The sequence below is a fragment of the Mytilus trossulus genome, chromosome 2 (genome assembly GCF_036588685.1).
Source record: "Mytilus trossulus isolate FHL-02 chromosome 2, PNRI_Mtr1.1.1.hap1, whole genome shotgun sequence".
In the NCBI taxonomy this organism is placed as follows: domain Eukaryota; kingdom Metazoa; phylum Mollusca; class Bivalvia; order Mytilida; family Mytilidae; genus Mytilus; species Mytilus trossulus.
This window is the reverse complement of record NC_086374.1, coordinates 11,355,121-11,375,546: the sequence shown is the minus strand read 5'-3', so window position 1 is coordinate 11,375,546 and position 20,426 is coordinate 11,355,121. Positions and strand designations below refer to the sequence as shown.

General features: G+C 30.6%; 1 protein-coding gene across 5 annotated transcripts in view; it reads right to left on the bottom strand.

Moving 5' to 3' along the window:
• LOC134706482 (uncharacterized) overlaps positions 1 to 19,901 on the bottom strand; it is a 38,860-nt gene extending 18,959 nt beyond the window's left edge. Inside the window, exons 1-6 of one of the 5 annotated variants that reach the window (XM_063565455.1) lie at positions 19,767 to 19,901; positions 4,727 to 4,786; positions 3,421 to 3,889; positions 2,589 to 2,807; positions 1,534 to 2,117; positions 486 to 854 (exon numbers count right to left, since the gene is read on the bottom strand). In XM_063565455.1, coding sequence (XP_063421525.1) covers positions 486 to 854; positions 1,534 to 2,117; positions 2,589 to 2,807; positions 3,421 to 3,887 — 1,639 coding nt within the window. In that variant the 5' untranslated portion in view covers positions 3,888 to 3,889; positions 4,727 to 4,786; positions 19,767 to 19,901. Of the gene's footprint in view, positions 1 to 485; positions 855 to 1,533; positions 2,118 to 2,588; positions 2,808 to 3,420; positions 3,890 to 4,726; positions 4,787 to 6,735; positions 6,800 to 10,554; positions 10,579 to 12,205; positions 12,303 to 19,762 lie in introns of those variants that run through there. The other 4 variants (XM_063565456.1, XM_063565454.1, XM_063565458.1 and 1 more) reach the window with 4 other exon arrangements.
• Positions 19,902 to 20,426: the final 525 nt, after the last annotated feature.

Below are 20,426 nucleotides of genomic sequence, written 5' to 3'. Positions count from 1 at the left end.
CCATCCAAGGCAAAAAATTCTATCGCAAAAACCAAAGATTTGAATACAAGTGCTTGCTACAAATCCTTGCATAAACAAATCAATCACAAAGCAATTTCATATTTCACTAAATACGTTAAGTTCTTTTGTCAGTTTAGAAATGTATTGTACTAAAAATTAAAAATCCCTAAGTTAACCTTTAAGTTAGCTACTTTTTACATTATTCAAAAAGTTCTATTCCATTTCTTGAAATTGAATGATTAGGGTCCTCATAAAAAGGCATTATGTTTATAATTTAAATGGAGAGCTTGTATATATTTTTTGTAAATGTTTGTTTTTGAAATAATTCTATGTAAAAGCAAAACTGCACATTAAAATCTCTAAGGACAAATCATCAGAGGAATGAGGTTTAATACGAAACAAAAATTATACAAGGTACATAAATATAAAATTAGCCAAAAAACTGTATTTATTTAATTTTCTTTGAGAAAATTGAAAACACATACCTCCTGTTGACTGTCTTCCATGTGGTCGTTGTTTTCTACGAAATGCTGGATATTCACTTGTGAAATGAGGTCTCCATTTCCTGGTAACAGCTGGACTAGTGAATTGGGGTCTCTGTTTTCTGTTCACAGTTGTATCTGTGAAATGTGGTGGCCGTTTTCTTGTATACCTTATTTTACATTTACTAGTATATTGTGGTCGTTGATTTCTTGTATAAAGTGTCTCATATTTACATGTCAAACTTTTCCTTGGCTTTCTGGCAATCTTCTTTGTATACTGACATGTCACATTTATGTTTCCTGATTCACTGTTTCTGAAATGGTTCAATCTAATGGTACCTCCTTCTGTTACTTTACCTTTAACTTGTTTTTCTGAAGAATAAAATGTATGTTCTAAATATTTAAGTGTAGATTTTACTTCTTTTTTTTTTTTTTTTTATGCACAAATTTTTCTGTTTCAACTAGGCTTCATTTTTAAAAATAAAACTATTAAATAACATTGAAGAATTTCTAAGGTTATGAATAGTTGAATTTACACTTGTATGCAAATAAGTCCGCCATCTTAAATTTATTCCGGTCAATAGGTCATTCTGAGAGAGAAACAATATTGGCTGCCATTATGATTGGAACGTACATCAAGACAACTTTATTCTCGATTAGTTTTGGCGCTACACTGATGTTTGTTTAGAAGTTGTCATGGGATTAGCTTTCACCTCCAAATGACCTATTGACCCGCGGTGCTTCTGGTGACATGCGCAATAAACCCTACAAGTGTAAATACGTCTATAGTATAAACATTTTTAATATTTTCAAATTGATGCATTACATCCTCATCATATTTTTGGTACTTCTCCAGAAACGTATATATGTGTGTGGCATATCTGTCTCACTTTCAATCAAACAACATTGTACATGCACATAGAGTTAAGGAATTGAGGTCAAGCAATGTGTGACTCCTGACTGTATCTAACTTTTATTTTTGAGGCAAAAGCTAGTAAAAGGTTAAGTATATAATGTCAACAAGGTAATGTGACTTTATAACAAGACTTACTTTGTCCTTTAGACTTGGTGAATTGGTGTATTTCTTTACAGCTGACACAGGAATCATGTTTTGACAGAATTTCTTTCTTGCCACATTCTATTTCATCTGTCAACACTTCTCCATTACATTCTACCACTACAGATTTCTCCTTCAAAGATTCTTTGGTTAAATCTGTATTTTGTGTCACTATTTTCTCCATATGATCTTTTACAATGCTATCTGTATCAGTAATCTGGTTCAGGTCATACTGTACCCCCTCATCTTTCATTGGGTCCAAGTCAGTATGAACCCCTTCCACTTTCATTGGGTCCAAGACAGTATGTTCTCCTTCATCTTTCATTGGGTCCATTTTTTCTCCTTCATAATCCTCTTCTTTCTCTTCACACCAAACCTTCAGTATTTTCTGACTTTCTTTCTGGCATGATTCTTTAGTATGGTTGTTTGTCTGGTCCATTTTACACTTTAATTGTTGTGTTTTGATAATAGATTCCAGGGTCGTCTGGACCTGATCTACTGGAAATATCCCATCCCTTACCAATTTAAGGATTAAATCTAATGTACCATTCTTGTTATCTTTATTGTTCTTTAGTTTCCTACAATAGATACATGTACAAGTTAAATACTAACTTACTGACAAACCTGTTTAGAATATGAAATGAACATTTTTTTAACCTTCATTATTATCTGCTTTATAAAAGTATTTAACATTGTTTTCAGGGACTAATGATGATTTGCAAATAATGTCTAAAGAACAGCTTACAAAAAATTGTAAGTTTCAATCTTAATTTTCATTGAATTAAAGAAAAATTATCATGTAACACTACAGTAAATACCAATACATCATGTAAATACAAATCATATTTAAAATTAAAATCTTAACAGAAGATTTGATCAGATGTGGACCGCGAGGCTCCTCAACTATGCACGTTTGGAGTTGAACAGGTAATAAGTCTGCATTAACCATAAGATACGCTGACCAATTTCTTATACAAATAATATGTCCTTGAAATCCATTGCTACCAGTAACCTAGAGTTCTGATTATATCTATCCTTAGTAAACATACCTGTAAATTCTTGCTAAAAGAGCTTTTGTCCTGTATTTAGCAGAAACTTGACGTTCATCTTTAGACAGATCTCTTTTTTCTGTATATTCCTCATGTTCACTTGGCTGAGCACAAGGTTGCTTCAGGTTAGTTTCACTACGATGGCGATGACGAGATTGGCAGGTCTCACTTGAATGACCCAGATGTGTGCTGTAGGTCTCACTATGAGGGTTCTGAGGTCTGTTGTAATTAAAAAACAAAACATCAGAGAGAACTTGATCAGACATAAAAATAAAAGCAGCATTTCCATATATTGGTTGGTTCATAGCTCATAAATAATAATGTTCATTCATGGTTATGGTTATGGTATAGGTTTAGGTTTAGGGTTAGGGCTATTGTTAGATTTAGGTAAATGTTAAGGTTTGGTTTGGGGCTAGGGATGGTTGAGTATAGCTTTACATTGGTTGGGACCCCTAAAGTAAAAATGCCACTTATTCTAATTCTTTGTTCTTTTATGTAACTTTTGTAACTTTTTGATTTACAATTTTGTTTTGTTCTTTTATGTACCTTTCAACCAAAATATAGATATTATAGGAGAGGATAAAGTGCAGAAGTTCATCATTGGTTGTTTCAAATTAAATTTTTACATTGTTTGCTTTTATTGAATTGCAGTTGAGTGCATTTCTTTATTATGAGAAACTGACATGAATTTATTTGTAAAATTTCTATTCTCTGTGCAACATTGTGTGTGTGATAGAGCAATTTGTTTTCTCAATGATGTACATGTATACATATTAAATAATTTTTATTTATTGTAATAGTCTTAATTGAAAAAAAATGCTTATATACTTACTTAGGTAAACCTTCTTTGGTTTCTTCGTGAGAATTAGAATCAACAAATGACGCTTCTTGGTATTTCTTAACTTCAAGATTGGAAAAATATGCCTCTATTTTCAGTTTTGTAAATTTACTGAAATCTTCCATATCCAGATCTTTTTCAACCTCTAATTTATCTCTTGACATTTTTGAATAATTTGTTTCATTATTCTTTTTTCTTTTTTCTTCATGCTCAACCTTCCTTTTGGATTTAAATGTATCCTTATTCAATGATTTTGATTCTTGCAGTCTTAATTGTTTGTTTTTACTATTTCTAGATTTTGGCCAATTATCAGCCTTTCTGTCACAATGTAATGTCATATCTAAGTCTGGTATTGGGCTTAAACTGTAGTTCTTCCCGTTCTTTTGTGACTTTTTGTTTCTTTCATCATTTAGTGATATGTGTGAAGATATGCTTTGCAAACTTTCTTCTTCTAAACCCATATCTGAAATATAATAAGAACATCTTCATTTCCTGTTTTGACCCCAAGCCTTGAAGTCATAAAACGTTCAAGTCAGTTTTTTGAACTCATACTCCAAAATCAACCAATCAAAATGACCTTTAGCACTGTATTTCCTGTATTGTCCCCTGTGCACTGTATTTCATGTACTGACCCCTGCACACTGTAAACTGACCTTGATCACTGTATTTCCTGTACTGACCCTTGTGCATTATATTTCCTGTACGAACCCCTGTGCATTGTATTTCCTGTACTGACCCCTTTACACTTTATTTCCTGTACTAACCCCTGAGCACTTTATTGCCTGTACTAACCCGTGTACTGTATTTCCTGTAATGACCCCAAGGTACTGTACTTTCTGTACTGATTCCTGTCTACTGTATTTACTTAACTTACCTTGAGTATGTATTTCCTGTACTGACCCCTGTGCACTGAATTTCCCTAACTGACCTTGAGCACAGTTATTCCTGTACTAACCCCTGTGCTTTGTATTTCCCTAAATGATCTTGAACACTGTATTTCTTCTACTGAACCGTAGGTAATGTATTTCCCTAATTGACCTTGAGCACAATATTTCTTGTACTGACTCTAAGGCACTGTATTTCCCTAATTGACCTCGAGAACAGTACTTCCTGTACTGACCCCTGTCTACTGTATTTCCCTAATTGACCTTGAGCATATTATTTCTTGTACTGACCCCATTGCACTGTATTTCCCTAACTAACCACAAGCACTATATATGTCAACATAACAGCCCTGGACAACTGAATATTGATTTGTTTTTTTAACCTTTAAATCTTACCATATTTTTAACATACATACCTCTGTACTCCTTGATAATTCAATATCACATTTCTTTACTGTACTTTATTTGGGGGATTCCTAAAAAATAAACAATATATTAGGTTACTTGACAAGAAAATCTGTCCTGGAAATTTCAGGAAATTTAATTTGAAATTACTTCCTTTTTTAGATCTGTGATTTTGAAAGGAAATTTCTGTTAAAATAGACACGCCTGACATTGTCAAGATTATGGCTGTTATAATTTCAACAACATGCATCAAATGCTTCAGATGTAGTCTGGTAATACTGAAACATCTATATTAAGATGGTAGTACTGAAACATCAATATTTAAATGATAAAACTTTCAAGGCTATTTTTTTTTATCTACTGGTCAAGTAAGAGTAACCAGTTGGAATTCACCACTAACACTGTGTTGAGAGATGTATGCAATTTAATTTTGAAAATCATAAATCTTTAAGAATACTTTTGAAAGAAATTAAATATTGTAAAGGCAAGATTAGATTTCACTTTGACTTAAGACCCAAAGTTTACCAATATCAAGGACGTCAGGAAAGCAATGAATGCATCTTTCTACAACATGCTTATTTGAAGATTTTTCTGCATTCTTGTTATTTATTAGGATCCAACAAATGAAGCTAAATATTTTGTCTGAAGAAATCAGCAGTCTGTTGTTTGTACACAACAGTTCCGTTATCAAATACAAAAGAAAGTGAATGTAACTGTAGATATTTCTGAACAGATTTTTTCTTTGTACAACATTGTCAATTCAACCTGGGACTATTATACTGTGTTCTTTATGTACCTATTACAATAGTCCCAGATTCTGATTCATTCATTCAACAAAAAATCTCACGTCTGTATATCATCAAATCAAATATGTATGTATATATATATACCTTTCTGTAACTTTTAATCCATCTTTTTTATGTGTTTTTATTTACATTCTTAGGTCAAAGTTTTACAAAATCTTGTTTATACAGACCTTGGTTTGAGCACTGGACATACGATTACTGAAAGACAGAACCATACAGTCTGATTGGCCCTAACTCTCAGCTGACATTTAATTAAACGATAACAAATGTGTGGTATGATTTAATCTGACTGAGAACCATACCACACTAAATAGGCAAGAAGATTTTGTAACCCTTAAATAAACCCTCAAACATAATGTACTAAACAAAACCCTACAACACCCAGAAATGTGAGACAACTCAACTAAAGGATCAAGGTATCAAATAATAGTAGCAATTTATTATTTATGGACTTAACCTCTGTCTAGTCATGGAAGACAATCTCTTACCTTTGACAAGTTTTGCCAAATTAGTAAGTACATTTATTTCTATTTATATCTCTGCAGGTTTTTTTATTAGTATATACCAATTTTTTGCTTTTTTTTCCCAATCAAATGGATGACCTTGTCCAAAGAAATGTTTTGTGTCTAGAAATAGAACATAGGGAATTTTTGGTTTATTGTGTTATTGCACAACCAATGAAGACTGAATAGTAAGCAAAAAAATGTTTAAATCTTCCCAACAGTTCGGCTATCTATATCACAATGGAACAATCAATGTAAAAATTTAGGTTTAAAAATAATTATATTTTGAGACAATAAGGGTGGTCATGTTATTCCTAACAGAAATGCATACCTTGAAACAAACATACAATACTTTCTGTGTCATTTTGGTCTCTCGCAGAGAGTTGTCTTATTGGCAATCTTATCACATCTTCCTATTTTTATAATCACAGTTAAACAAACATCACAAAAGATGCAGACTATTGTTGTTTCAAATCCACCATTTTAACTAGATAGAAACTGTAGACAAGAGGATCTCTATTCTCAATATGATCAGCCTCTTTCTTGGAAAAGATCTGCACCATAGTCAAGTCATCAAACTTGGTTTCTACATCAATTAATTACTCCTATAAAATGATTTTCATCTTAACTTGCAAATTAACATGTATATCTCTAAAATAAAGATAAGTGAAATATTGTATCGACAAATAAACTATGTATAAAAAATCTTACCTATAAATTCATAATGATATATGAGTACGATCTGCTCACAATGATCAACTACGACTTACAACACGAACAAGGAAATTAAACAATAAATTCTCAGTTAAAAATAAACGTGACTGCCAATATATACATCGACCTTTTCTTATTTTAACCAAAAAACAGGACAAAAATGTTTAAGTGCTATTTAAAACTTAACAAATCTTCAAAATGAATATTAAATTCAGAGAAACAAACAAGGAGTAATGCAAGAAATGCATCAGCTGTTGAAATGACTAGGGATTATAAGTAAATGCCTCTATTTGGTCTCATATTTTGAAAAGTTTATTTTCATTTTTATCATATAAATTTTGTAATTTTGGCATTCTTAATATATAAAACAAGATTTATAGATTGATACTGAAAATTGCTTATTTCATTTTTTAAGCAAACTAAACTCTAAAATCGTATGATCCAGTTTCTAGAAATTATCATGTTAAGAAAATTATTGAGCCAATACATGTATATATACCATGTATACTAAACTAATATGCATAACTTTTATACATTTATTATAAATCCATAACATATAATCGAAAGAAAAAAAAATTCTTTAAGGAAAAATTACTGTAAATTAAGTTTTGTGTTGTTATGCTAAAGTTTACTTACTATGACCTTAATAAACAATGAACTCAGAATCAGAGAGCATGTGAAAAATAAGTGAGATGGTAGACATGCAATAGAGTGATGTTTCTTTTTTTTTTATATTTTCCATTTCTATTTTGTCCAAAGAAAGTCCATGTACACATGTTTTATGGTAAAATCGTTTATTTCTAAATTTGAAGTATCATATTTATGATATTAATTGAATATCATAAAGTCTGTCATAAAGTCTGTCTGTCTATTTATTTTTTTCAGAGTAAATTTTGTGGTAAAGAATTTAGAAGCTAATGCCCTTAGAAGATTACTTCAGGTATAAGTGGCCGGGTATAACATACACTAAATTATAGCAGCAATGAATATTTGGTCATATAAAGATGGAATTGTACATAATATATCATGCCTGCCTACACTATTCCATTTCCTATTTCATTCAAATTTCAACTGTAAAATCAGGGTCAAAACAGTAATTTTGCAAGTCATTCCAAAAGTTCAAATGATAATGATTGTGTGAACTAAGTGTCAAGTTGATGTGACCAGAACTTTATGGCTAACTTCCTTATTATAAATTAAACTTTAAATGTACTGAAATTGCGCTATCAGTCATTTCCATGTTCAGTAGACTGTTAATTGAGATCCATACTTTAATTTGGCATACTATTTAAAAAGTTCATGTTATAAAACTAACTTCAAGTTGTTATTCATAACATGGTGATTTTCTTAAAATATTACCTTTTACCATATTTTTATAATATTAAGATAATTGAAATGGTACAGTAGCCCTTCCCACAAAAAATCTTAAGTGTAAAATTTATTGTACCAGTAAGTCAAAAATATTCTTTAACAATTCAACCAAATTTTTTTATCGTAAGACAAATTCTACACTTTTTTTGTGAAAAGGGCTACAGGAGTTTTTGAGCTTAGACTGGGAAATTTTTCCAATAACAGTCCAAACTCTTAAAATGGTACAGGTGGACTTGCAGACTAACTGAAGGATGAACCTAAAGACTAGACAAAATAATGCACCTCTTCTATCTAAGTATAGATTAATGGTGTTTCTACACATTAATATCCTAAAATAGCAGCCTTGAGCAACAATGTGAACCTTTTTGGTGAGTGAGCACAGCAAATGAGCCAATGATACAAGAATTACTGAGCGACTGAGCAGGATGATATAGGAGTAGGGAAAGACTATAAGGCAGAAATATTGAACCATGAAAACAATTTGAAGGAGACTAGAAGGCATTTTTATCACATAAATGTATTATCTGATGTCCTACTTTCATAAATGTGGCTTAAGCGTTGACATTTTGTTCTTATGTTGTATTGCTGCACCACTGTACCAGGTATGGGGAAGATATTTAACCCTGCAAAATTCTGTATCCGCCTGTCCCAAGTCTGAAGCCTTTAATTTAGTGGTTGTTACTTGTTGCTGTATATCTTATTTGTTTTCTGTTTATTGTTTTTGTGCATAAATCTGATTTAAATTATTTTTCTTTTGTTGTTTGTGGGCCTTTTATAGCTTGTTATAAATTGCATTATTGGTTTTGCACATTATTGAAGGTTGTACCTTGACCTGTAATATCTTACTTCTGCATCATTTGGGATCTGGTGGAGATTTGTCTCGTGTCTCATTGGCAATCATATATATATCTATATATATGAATTCTGCAACCTTCTAATTTATCACATTTGTATTTTAATGATTTCGAGGGTAAAGTTTGAACCAGGATTTCAAATATTTAACAAAGTACAAAATTTCCATAGGCTTAATTGCAGACTTTCGCAAACAACAACAAATGGAAGTTTTTAATGACCTTGACTGGCTATACAGCCCTTGCATGGTCGGTATTCGCAAACCAAGAAATAAATTACCAACAAACCAACAAAAATACATTTCATTCTCAATCCTTGAATAATTAGTTTCCACCAAAATTAATGAATCCACACTGCTTGATAAAAAAAAAATAAAAAAACATTGTTCAAATTTTGAAGATGACATATGCATTTGAAGTGAGAACATTCGTTTAACTAGACAAGTATGGTGTTTCTGACACTTACAATCAAAAGTTTAGTGACTAAATCATCTAAATCGTCATTTGTTCACCTTCACCTTTTTTTATTTTTATTTAAGAGACAATTTTTATCCCCCTCAGGCATACTACAAATTTTTAAACATTAAATGTTACTATCAATAATAGTATATATACACTGGTATGTTTATAAAAGTTTGCATGTATTATATAAGTTAGATTTTTAAACTTTAATAAATAAAAGGGTTATGAATCAATTGCAGATAAAACTAAGTGACCATATATCTGTTCTCATTTCAATGTATACCGAAAATTAATGATTACCATATTTATAGTTGTACAGGTATATATGTGAATTATGCATGATCCTCACTGTACAGCAACCCAAAGACACAAAGAAGAAGAGGAAACCATTTATGCCCTGCTTTCCCTCAATGAAACACATAGATAGGGAAATATTAATGTACATCCCTTCCCCACACAGAAACAAGGACAGAATGCAGAAATCATTAAATTTTGAAACCATTTATTGGAAAGCTGTCCTGAGTGTTCAGTGAAAGCTTTTCAGCTTTTTTCTCTTTAAAAAGCTATTATTAAGTGATGACTGAATGTATATGCCAACCAGATGGCCTCAATATCTTAAACTCAAGTTTATCAAGACTGATATAGTTACATACTTATCAAACATTAGGTGAATTTCCTTTAAAAATCACAGTAGGGGATTTTTCAGGAAAGGTCATACAAGTAAAGACAACTGATTAAATCTTTATTCATACAATCATTTTTTCCCATTCAGAATCTCTTACATTTACTATTTTACCTTTCTGCTCGTAACAAAAAAAAAAAACATTTTGCAAACTTTGGTCTGTATAGCAACAAAAACAATAATTTGAATAATATTTACATTGCAAAAGAGTTATTAAAAGAAGCTACGATTATCAGTTCCTTGTAAACTAGATATTAAGGTAATTTAATACTGCTGACATAGGTGAATATTTCACATTCCTACACCTACTTTCTGTTTGTGTTTTTCCAACTAGTTCCTCCAAAGTAAAATTGGTCTATAACAATCTCATGCATTTAAATATTGATCATAACCCTTTCTGTTACAAAGTTACCCTTCTTATTGTTTATCTATAGTTAACATAATATTTACCTCATCTTTTTATATATAGTAGGTTATCTGTAAAAATATTTTTAACAATTTTTCATACAATTTTAAGAAAAGGTCATCTTGATTTCTGTTCATGTATTTGAAATCAACTCTATCTAATATTAATTGATACTTTTACTAGTAAAGATTTTTTTTAAAACAGCTTACTTAATGTGATAAACCAGTAATTATTTTTGAATTTTATAAAGAAATGCTCATTTTATTTTTTATATAAATGTACAGTTGTCTGTTGTGTTTTAAAGTGTCTCATAAGTCTATTCTAAGGCTGGATATTTGATCTTTGTTTGTAATATGAATTCAATTGTTGTATATATATATATATTGTCTGATCAAATATGTGACACTATAATAAACTAATTATTTATTTTTATTTTTTATTTTATTTCTATTTACAATCAAAGTTTTCATCAGGATAAGGTCCTTTTATATTTACTTAGTAACTTAATTTCAGAAGTTTTAATCTTTGTTTTTTTTTTTCCCCACTCAGTTAACTTTTTGGATATATATGAAAAAATTTAAGGATAATTGGCATGTTACAGAGAGGCATACAGCCAGTAAAAAAATAAATGGAAGTTGGTGGTCCAGTAAATTTTAAATAATGCCTAACAACATTTTAAATCAATTTTACACAAAGCACCTATAACCTGCTCAATTTTCTTCTCTTGTTATATAAGGAGGAAAATTATAACATCAAATGCAATGTTGTTTTATTTCGAATTACTTTTTTTTTTGCGTTTTACCACAAAGTCTTCTAGTGAATTTATAATGGTTAACATCCTTGCTGTAACGGGACAAACATTGAAGAGATCAAGTTTTCAGTGTTTGAAGGAAAGGTCATAGAAATCAGGACAGCTTTCCAATAAAAATAAGGGTTGTGAAGCTGCAGATACAAAAATTGAGCAGAAGAACTGCCACTATATACCTTCTGCTTTAAATGCAGTAGTTTGTTTATTTTCTCATTTAAAATTAACTTATTTGAACTATGTGATTTGACTTCCAATCAAGCAATGAATAAGGAAGCAGGAAAAAAATACTGCAAACAAAACAAAACAGTTTATAGACCTGGTATATATAATCTACTTTGACATAATAATGTCTTATGAAACAAATTTTGTAAATTGCATGCTTCTTACAAAAAAAATAATTTAGGACCAAAAAAGTAGAACTTATATAAAGTACTTACACAGGCTAACATACAGATAACAGAATCTTCAGTACTTGGAGATGCAATAATTTAATGATAAACAATTTTTCCCTTTTTTTGTAAAATTTCATGACAAATTCACAATATTTAGTTATAACTGTCATGTCTGGTAGACATCCCTATATTTATGACATAGGTTACAAAAATTACCTTTTTTCAATCTATTAGTAAGATTTAAGATACTACTGTAGATTAATAAGCTTGTTATGTTTATCTAGTTTACACTAACACATCAAGGCATAAGAAAATAAATAGAAAGCATTAAAATTTGAGAAAATTTGCATAGCTTTACATAGTCATATTTGGAAAAAATAATTTCAGTACTGCAATTGAAATCCCCATAAATATTTAATAATTCCTATCTTACTTTTACTTATAGACAGCTAGCCATATAAAGAGATACATGTTATAGTCAATGATATTATTTACCTTACAGACAATAGCTATCCACTGTTGTTTTAACTTTGTTAACTTTCAGCCGACAGAAACTTGACCTAAATCTGTCGGCCAATAAGATTGTTTTCCATATATAGACTAACTAAAAATAATACATGATTCACTAAGACTATTTCTTGGTAATACAGCAAGGTCATAATGTAAAACATTTCACCGTCTACATCTCCCTCCAACTTTATAATACTACAGTTTCTAAGAAATCGTTATATAAGAGATATTGTAATGTGTCTCTGTGAAAAAGTATAGATTTTTTTATAAATTCATTTAACACCCACTAGTTATTTTAAATAAATTTAACACCCACAATAAATTTCAATACAGAATAATTTTTGATTATCAAAAAAACCCTACTATACTATATGTACTCAACATCAAAGGAAAATAACAAAACCATTATCCTGACAAACCAAAATAAAGGCTGTTTTTATCATACTTTTGATTTTAGTATTCAGTCTTTTTTATCATGGTCCCAACTCATGCAACTAAAGAGTTAGATAGTGATATTGAAAGTATAAAACTTACAGAAAATTCACACTACATGTGCTAAAATAACCAATATGTAGGAGGACATTTTGGAAAATAATATACCTATATATATATATCAAATTTATTAGCAACTATCTATTCTGGTCCCTTTAGAATTAAGAATGTGACACCAATGACAGATATAGGAAAAGGGGGCCTATTTTTTTCAAGAATGGATGCATGAAGATTTTAAAGACCATTAAGTCAAATGAGAGATATTTATGTAACTCCTTCATTAGACCCTCAAAAACACCACAATATCAAAAATAAAGAAAAAATTAAGATATTGGTATTCCAATGCTATGTTTTCTGTTTAGTATTAAATTTATATTAAGATCCATTTTCTTACATCTCGTTATCAATTTTATTTGGCAATCGCCAATGGCAGTCAGCAGGGTTAAAGAACATCAGTTGGTCAACCTGTTAGTCAAATGCATTTTGTTTAAATATACTTTTTCACTTTTTTGGTCTTTTGGAAAATTTTGTTTGTGCTGTATTTAGACCCTTCTACAAAGAAATTTGTTTTACATGCACATGTATAAAAATTGTGGTTTTTATCCAATGCAATAATAGGTTTGAACATAGTTTGTTTTCAATTTAGACTTGTTTATATTTTTTCGTTTGGGCTTGTATCATATTTTCCCTCCGGTTTATATGATCCATTCATCCTACATTGACTCTTAAATTCAAGAGTCTATCTTAAATTGAGGGTAAATTATATGGCCTTCCAAATACCATTTCAATCCCTAACATCACTGAAGAGATATATATTGTAGAAATCTAGATCTGGTGTACAAAAAAAATATTGACACCTTATGTTTGTGGCATAACATCAGGGCCACAAGTTTGTTGTTTTCTGTTTAGTATTAAATTTATATTAAGATCCATTTTGTTACATCTCACGATCAATTTTATTTGGCAATCGCCATTGGCAGTCAGCAGGGTTAAAGAACATCAGTTGTTCAACCTGTTAGTCAAATGCATTTTGTTTAAATATTTTTTCACTTTTTTGGTCTTTGGAAAATGTTGTTTGTGCTGTATATAGACCCTTCTACAACAAATTTCTCTTACATGCACACGTATAAAAATTGCGGTTTTCATCCAACGCAATAATAGGTTTGAACGCAGTTTTCAATTTAGACTTGTTTATATATCATCATGTATATAAAGGCTTTTTAAACTTTTCATTCAACAATATTACCCATCCTCTATATTATCCTACAAACTTCCTGTCATCAGGATAAGTAGTACATTGTATTTGTATATTTCAATTGAAATAACCTTCACCCATACGCTAATGTTCAAGAAAGTTTTAAAACAAACAACTTGACATATTTTTTTTAAAAACTGGGATGATTTAGATCTTGACATTTTGCATAGACACAAAGCCCCTTTAATAGACCTTTTCAAAAACTCTTGACACCGACTAATGTAGTTGACACCTTATATAAAGGGGTTGTATCATAATCAAAGGTAATAAAATGCAATATTAAGCTACAGCATTAGATTTGATCTCTCTTTTTTAGCGGGTTGTTCCACATGATTCAATCTTGCTGAATGGTAATGATTACATAACTCTGATTTTATGCTTGATTCTTGTCTATATTTTTTTTTAATTTGTCATTCATGTTGTTATTCAATGGCTTTGAACTTGCTGTCTTTAAGTGTGAGATCTCTCAGATCTGTCTTTGTTGTTTTTCTTGTTATGGATGTATAAAGACCCTGCCTTGCCTGGTATGTGTTTTTGATGTACTGTAAATTCAATTTTAATTTTTGCAATATATTGAGAAAAATCCTGCTTAATTCATATACAAAATTTCAAAATGCAAGTTTTAATTATTGTGATTATATCCCCTGTCACTTTTTTCGCATAAATAAAAACATCGCAATAATTTCTGAATTTAAGTATGTTTTTTTTTTGCTTTGTAATGTGATGAATAAAGCTTTTTTCAAGGCAGTGTCTGCGCGTACCCGCATGCGGGTACGAATAGTCAAATTGCCGTTCTAGGCTGTGCGTACCCACATCCGGTTTTCTATTAAAATGCCATCGAATCGGGAATGAAACGTGAAATATGTAGGAAAATTATCGATAGTATGGGGATTTCGTGTAGAACGAGTGAAGAATATGAAAAAACAATATTTTCAAATTGTATTCATTAATCAAAATTAAATGCTCAATGATGGAAAATGATACTGTACAGTCCCTGAAAAGAACAAGAGGCTCTCAAGAGCCTGAATCGCTCACCTTAATTCTTTTGGTTAAATCTCTCATCAATGATTATTTTGGCTTTTCAATTTATTTAAATGTTCTTTGGATCCTCCTATTTTCTTCAAAAGCAAAAAAAAACCATTTTCTCCTATGTTCTATTTTAGCAATGTTTCTTTACATACAAGGAAATAAAATTTATACTACATACTCTGAAACTCATTTAGCCGAAGTTTAGCTGCAGTTTCAAAGGAGAAGATTTTTTAAAGTAAGTCAACATGATGAACAAATTGTGAAAAAAGTCTTTAAAGGGCAATAACTCCTTAAGGGGTCAATTGACAATTTTGGTCAAATTGACTTATTTGTAGATCTTACTTTGCTGAATATTATTGCTGTTTACAGTTTATCTCTATCAATAATAATATTCAAGATAATAACCAAAAACAGCAAAATTTCCTTAAAATTATCAATTCAGGGGCAGCAACCCAACAACAAAATGTCTGATTCATCTGAAAATTTCAGGGCAGATAAATCTTGACCTGATAAACAATAATACCCCCTGTCAGATTTGCTCTAAATGCTTTGGTTTTTGAGTTATAAGCCAAAAACTGCATTTGACCCCTATGTTCTATTTTTAGCAATGGCGACCATGTTTGTTGATAGATCAAAATTTCAGATACAATTTATAAACTAAATACCCTAAGAAACATTCAGTTAAAGTTTGGAAGTATTTGGCCCAGTAGTTATAGAGGAGAAGATTTTTGTAAAAGATTACTAAGATTTATGAAAAATGGTTAAAAATTGACTACAAAGGGCAATAACTCCTAAAGGGGTCAAGTGACCATTTCGGTCACGTTGACTTATTTGTGAATCTTACTTTGCTGAACATTATTGCTGTTTACAGTTTATCTCTATCTATAATAATATTCAAGATAATAACCAAAAACAGCAAAATTTCCTTAAAATTACCAATTCAGGGGCAGCAACCCAACAACAGAATGTCTGATTCATCTGAAAATTTCAGGGCAGATAGATCTTGACCTGATAAACAATATGACCCCAGGTCAGATTTGCTCTAAATGCTTTGGTTTTTGAGTTATAAGTCAAAAACTGCATTTGACCCTTATGTTCTATTTTTAGCAATGGCGGCCATGTTTGTTGATAGATCAAAACTTCGGATACAATTTATAAACTAGATACCCTAAGGTACATTCAGTTAAAGTTTGGAAGTATTTGGCCCAGTAGTTTCAGAGGAGAAGATTTTTGTAAAAGATTACTAAGATTTACGAAAAATGGTTAAAAATTGACTATAAAGGGCAATAACTCCTACAGGGGTCAACTGACCATTTTGGTCACGTTGACTTATTTGTAAATCTTACTTTGCTGAACATTATTGCTGTTTATAGTTTATCTCTATCTATAATAATATTCAAGATAACCAAAAACAGCAAAATTTCCTTAAAATTACCAATTCAGGGGCAGCAACCCAACAACGGGTTGTCTGATTCATCTGAAAATTTCAGGGCAGATAGATCTTGACCTAATAAACAATATTACCCCCTGTCAGATTTGCTCTAAATGCTTTGGTTTTTGAGTTATAAGCCAAAAACTGCATTTGACCCCTATGTTCTATTTTTAGCAATGGCGGCCATGTTTGTTGATAGATCAAAACTTCGGATACAATTTATAAACTAGATACCCTAAGGAACATTCAGTTAAAGTTTGGAAGTATTTGGCCCAGTAGTTTCAGAGGAGAAGATTCTTGAAATAGTTTACGACGACAGACGACGACGACAACAGACGACGACAGACGACGGACTCCAAGTGATGGCATAAGCTCACTTGGCCCTTCGGGCCAGGTGAGCTTAAAAAAAAAAAAAAACTACTAAAATTAAAGCTGGAGTTTATAAAAATTAAAGAAGCAAGTTATAATATCAATTTAAACCAATTACAAAAGATTCATGTAACTAATTAAGATTTGGAACAAATTTTACATAATATGATTGTTTTGGCACAGATTTCAACCCGGCTGCACATTTCAAATTTTGACAGCCTACGTTTACGTTTCATTATTCATTATTACTTGCTTCTTTAAATTTTAATTTTCAGTATAAACTCAAGCTTTAATTTTAGTAGTTTTATATATTTTATATATTTTAGTTTCTGTTTTACATTTACTTAAAGATTATTTTAAAATATCATATGGGTATATTTTTAATTTATAAAAAAATCATTTTTTAAATTTGCATTAAATTTCAATAATAGTATTAATTTCTATCATGTTTTTCTTTTACAGGAACTGTACAGTTTTATTTTCCATCATTGTGCATTAAATTTTGCAATGATTATTATGTATCATTATTGAATAAATACTTTGAAAATATTATTTTTCATACTTTTCACTCGTTCTACACAGGGACGTATGTAGAGAATCATTGGAGAAACCACACTGTACACCTTAAAACTTTAAAAGTTGTTGATGGATTTTAATGAACTATAGATTTTCTTAAACTTAAATGATAACTACATTGATAGAGTTAATTTGGTTAATAATGTTCATGTCCTTCATGTAATTTTAATTATTTAAGAAAGGAGTGTAATTATTTTTGGGGCATTATTCTACATTTTGGGTGAAAAACACAATAAAACGTAGTTCAACCGTTCAGCTAAAAACTTAAAAATTTCTTGATTGATTTTGATGAAATTTATTTTGTCTGAAGTCTTAATGTTTTTTACATGTACAGAAGAATTTTCATGGTTATCAATAAGGTATAAGATTAAATATAAGCAATTTAAGAAAATTCAAATCCAATGATTCTCTACATATTTTCCAAAAATTTTGAGATTCGTATCCTTCTATATAAGTCCTTGTTCTACACAATATCCCCATTTTATGGATAATTTCCGTAGATATTTCACGTTTTATACCCGATCCAATGGCATTTTATTAGAAAACCGGATGTAGGTACGCGCAGCCTAGAACGGCAATTTGACTATGCGTACCAACATACAGGTACGCGCAGACACTGCCTTTTTTCAACTGTTTGTAATATTTTGTTCCTAAGTTGTACTGGGACACCACTGTCCAGTTATGGGATAGTTGAACAATTTGACACAAACATGGTGAACCAATTCAAAACATCATTTATATAATTAAAAAAATCCTCAAACTTAAAATGTATTCTAACTGTTATAATAACATGTGATGATTTTAAACAAATGAACAATGTACTGAACAAAATAAAATCCAATAACCATTTATTAATGCAGAATTCACCAACTAAATGTGGAAATGACTTAAATTATGAGCAGATTTGACTTTTCTATAGGCAAAAAGAAAAGTCAAAAAGGTGCTAAAAAATAACCAGGTGTAATAATAAATAAATAAGATTAATTGGAGTTGACAAAGTAAACAAGCAGAGACAACATAAGCTCTAAAGAGCTTTTAACAGACAGGTGTCAATTTGTGATATAATTCAATATTTCATTTTGGCTTCCGGAAAGTTTTTCATCTCAATTTGGATGGTAGCAGTCCTTTTGCGCCAATTACTGTTTTTTAGGGAAATCATTTGAGCCAAATTTTGTTTTCCAATTGTATCAATTGCACCAATATTCGGAACTCATTTGCGCCAATTTACCTGTACACATATCTATCATAAATATTAACGATTAATATATATTAATTCTTATGTTTGGCTTAAAAAGTATTATATGTACAATATATATTAATTCTTATGTTTGGCTTAAAAAGTATTATATATGTACAGAGATATTTCACCATGAGATGAGCATCTGGAGAATGACTCAAAATTCATTAGATAGTCAATTTTCAGAGAGAGAATAAAACTTATTGCTTTGCTGAATATTTATTTATAAAGATATACCGATAGAGAAGAAAAAAGGCTTTTGCTAATTTTTTTTAGCCATATATCTTGATGACAGTGTTTTGTTCCCACCATGTGTATGGGCTTTATTATTATTAGGGGTTATTATGTACTTCACTAAGGTTTTCATGGGTACTGAAGTGGGACATGAACTTAGATATACAACAGGATTGCATCTAATATCTTTTTTCACAAGTGGGTCCAGTTAATTAGCACTAATAAAATCATTGTGGTTTATCTAATTGTCAAGAGTGGAACGAGTTGGCAGACCTTATGCCATCGTGATTTTAACCCTTTTCATAAGTGGGGCATGTTATCCAACCTATTTGCAATGGGATTTTAGCCTTTTTCATAAGTGGGGCGATTTTTTAGGAAGTTGGGAGAGTTTGTGAAAAAGTGGGTCAATTAAGTGTGGGGAGTTTGGCTAGTGGGGTGATTAATCATGGATTCTTGTGTTATGAGTGCCAATGAGACAACTATCCATTCAAGTACAAATGTAACAATTTATAAAAGTAAACAATTATGCACGTATGTGACTTTCAGGGGCAGATCTATCCATTTTTAAAAGTGGGTCCAAACCAGCTTAAAAGGGGATTTCAAACCATATGTCTCCTGTCAAAAGCATTGATGTTCAAAGAAAAAAAGGGGTAGTTCAAACTCCTGGAATCCAAAATCTCCTAGAATTGAGAATTTACATATCTTAGTAAGAACTGTTAGAACTAAAAAAAAATAATTTTAAATATGTATATATTTAATTTGCTGACTTTAAATGAAATGCACCTACCTTTTTTCTATAATCAGCAGCCAAAGTTACTGAAAGTAATTATATTTGTACACCAATGGCAATGAAAATGAAAGTGCCAGCAATTTTATTACAAATAATTTATGAATTGCCACATAATAAGAATAACTTACTTACATATAAATCATTCAATCCATTGAAATCTGTTTTAGGTTTCAGAGTTGTCAATAGCTGTATAAGTTGAACTGTAAATAGCCTACAGTAAACAGGTTAGCCCAAGATATTTTTCCTTATAGGGGATTTCCCATATAGAGTTATCTCCCGATATTATTAGAATAGCTAAAACATGTTTAACAGTTCCGACCTTAAAAGATATTCAATATTTTCAGTGTTTATATCTATTTTCGAGTTATGACATGTTTAGCATAATTATTATTGTATTCCAAATAAAAACAAAAAATCTTGTTTTTGTTTTTGTGTTTGTTTATCTTTGATATAAAATGCATATTTAAAACGAAAATTTTGTTCAGAAGTCCAAATGACACAGAAATTAACAACTATAGGTTACCGTAAGGTCTTCATCAATGAGCAAAGTCCATATTGTATTAAAGGCCCCAAAATGACAGTGTAAACGTCTTAATTCATGTTAGCTGCAGAACCGTAGCTCTTAGGTCCTTATGGTAATTTTTTCTATTTGCAGACCATCTAGCTCTGAGTGGTCCGCAAATAGTCAAAAAATAGCATAAGGACCTAAGAGCTATGGTTCCGCAGCTAAATTTATGTACAAAAAATGAACGAAAAAATATGTTACACATTACAAAATTAAAGGCTTCTGAC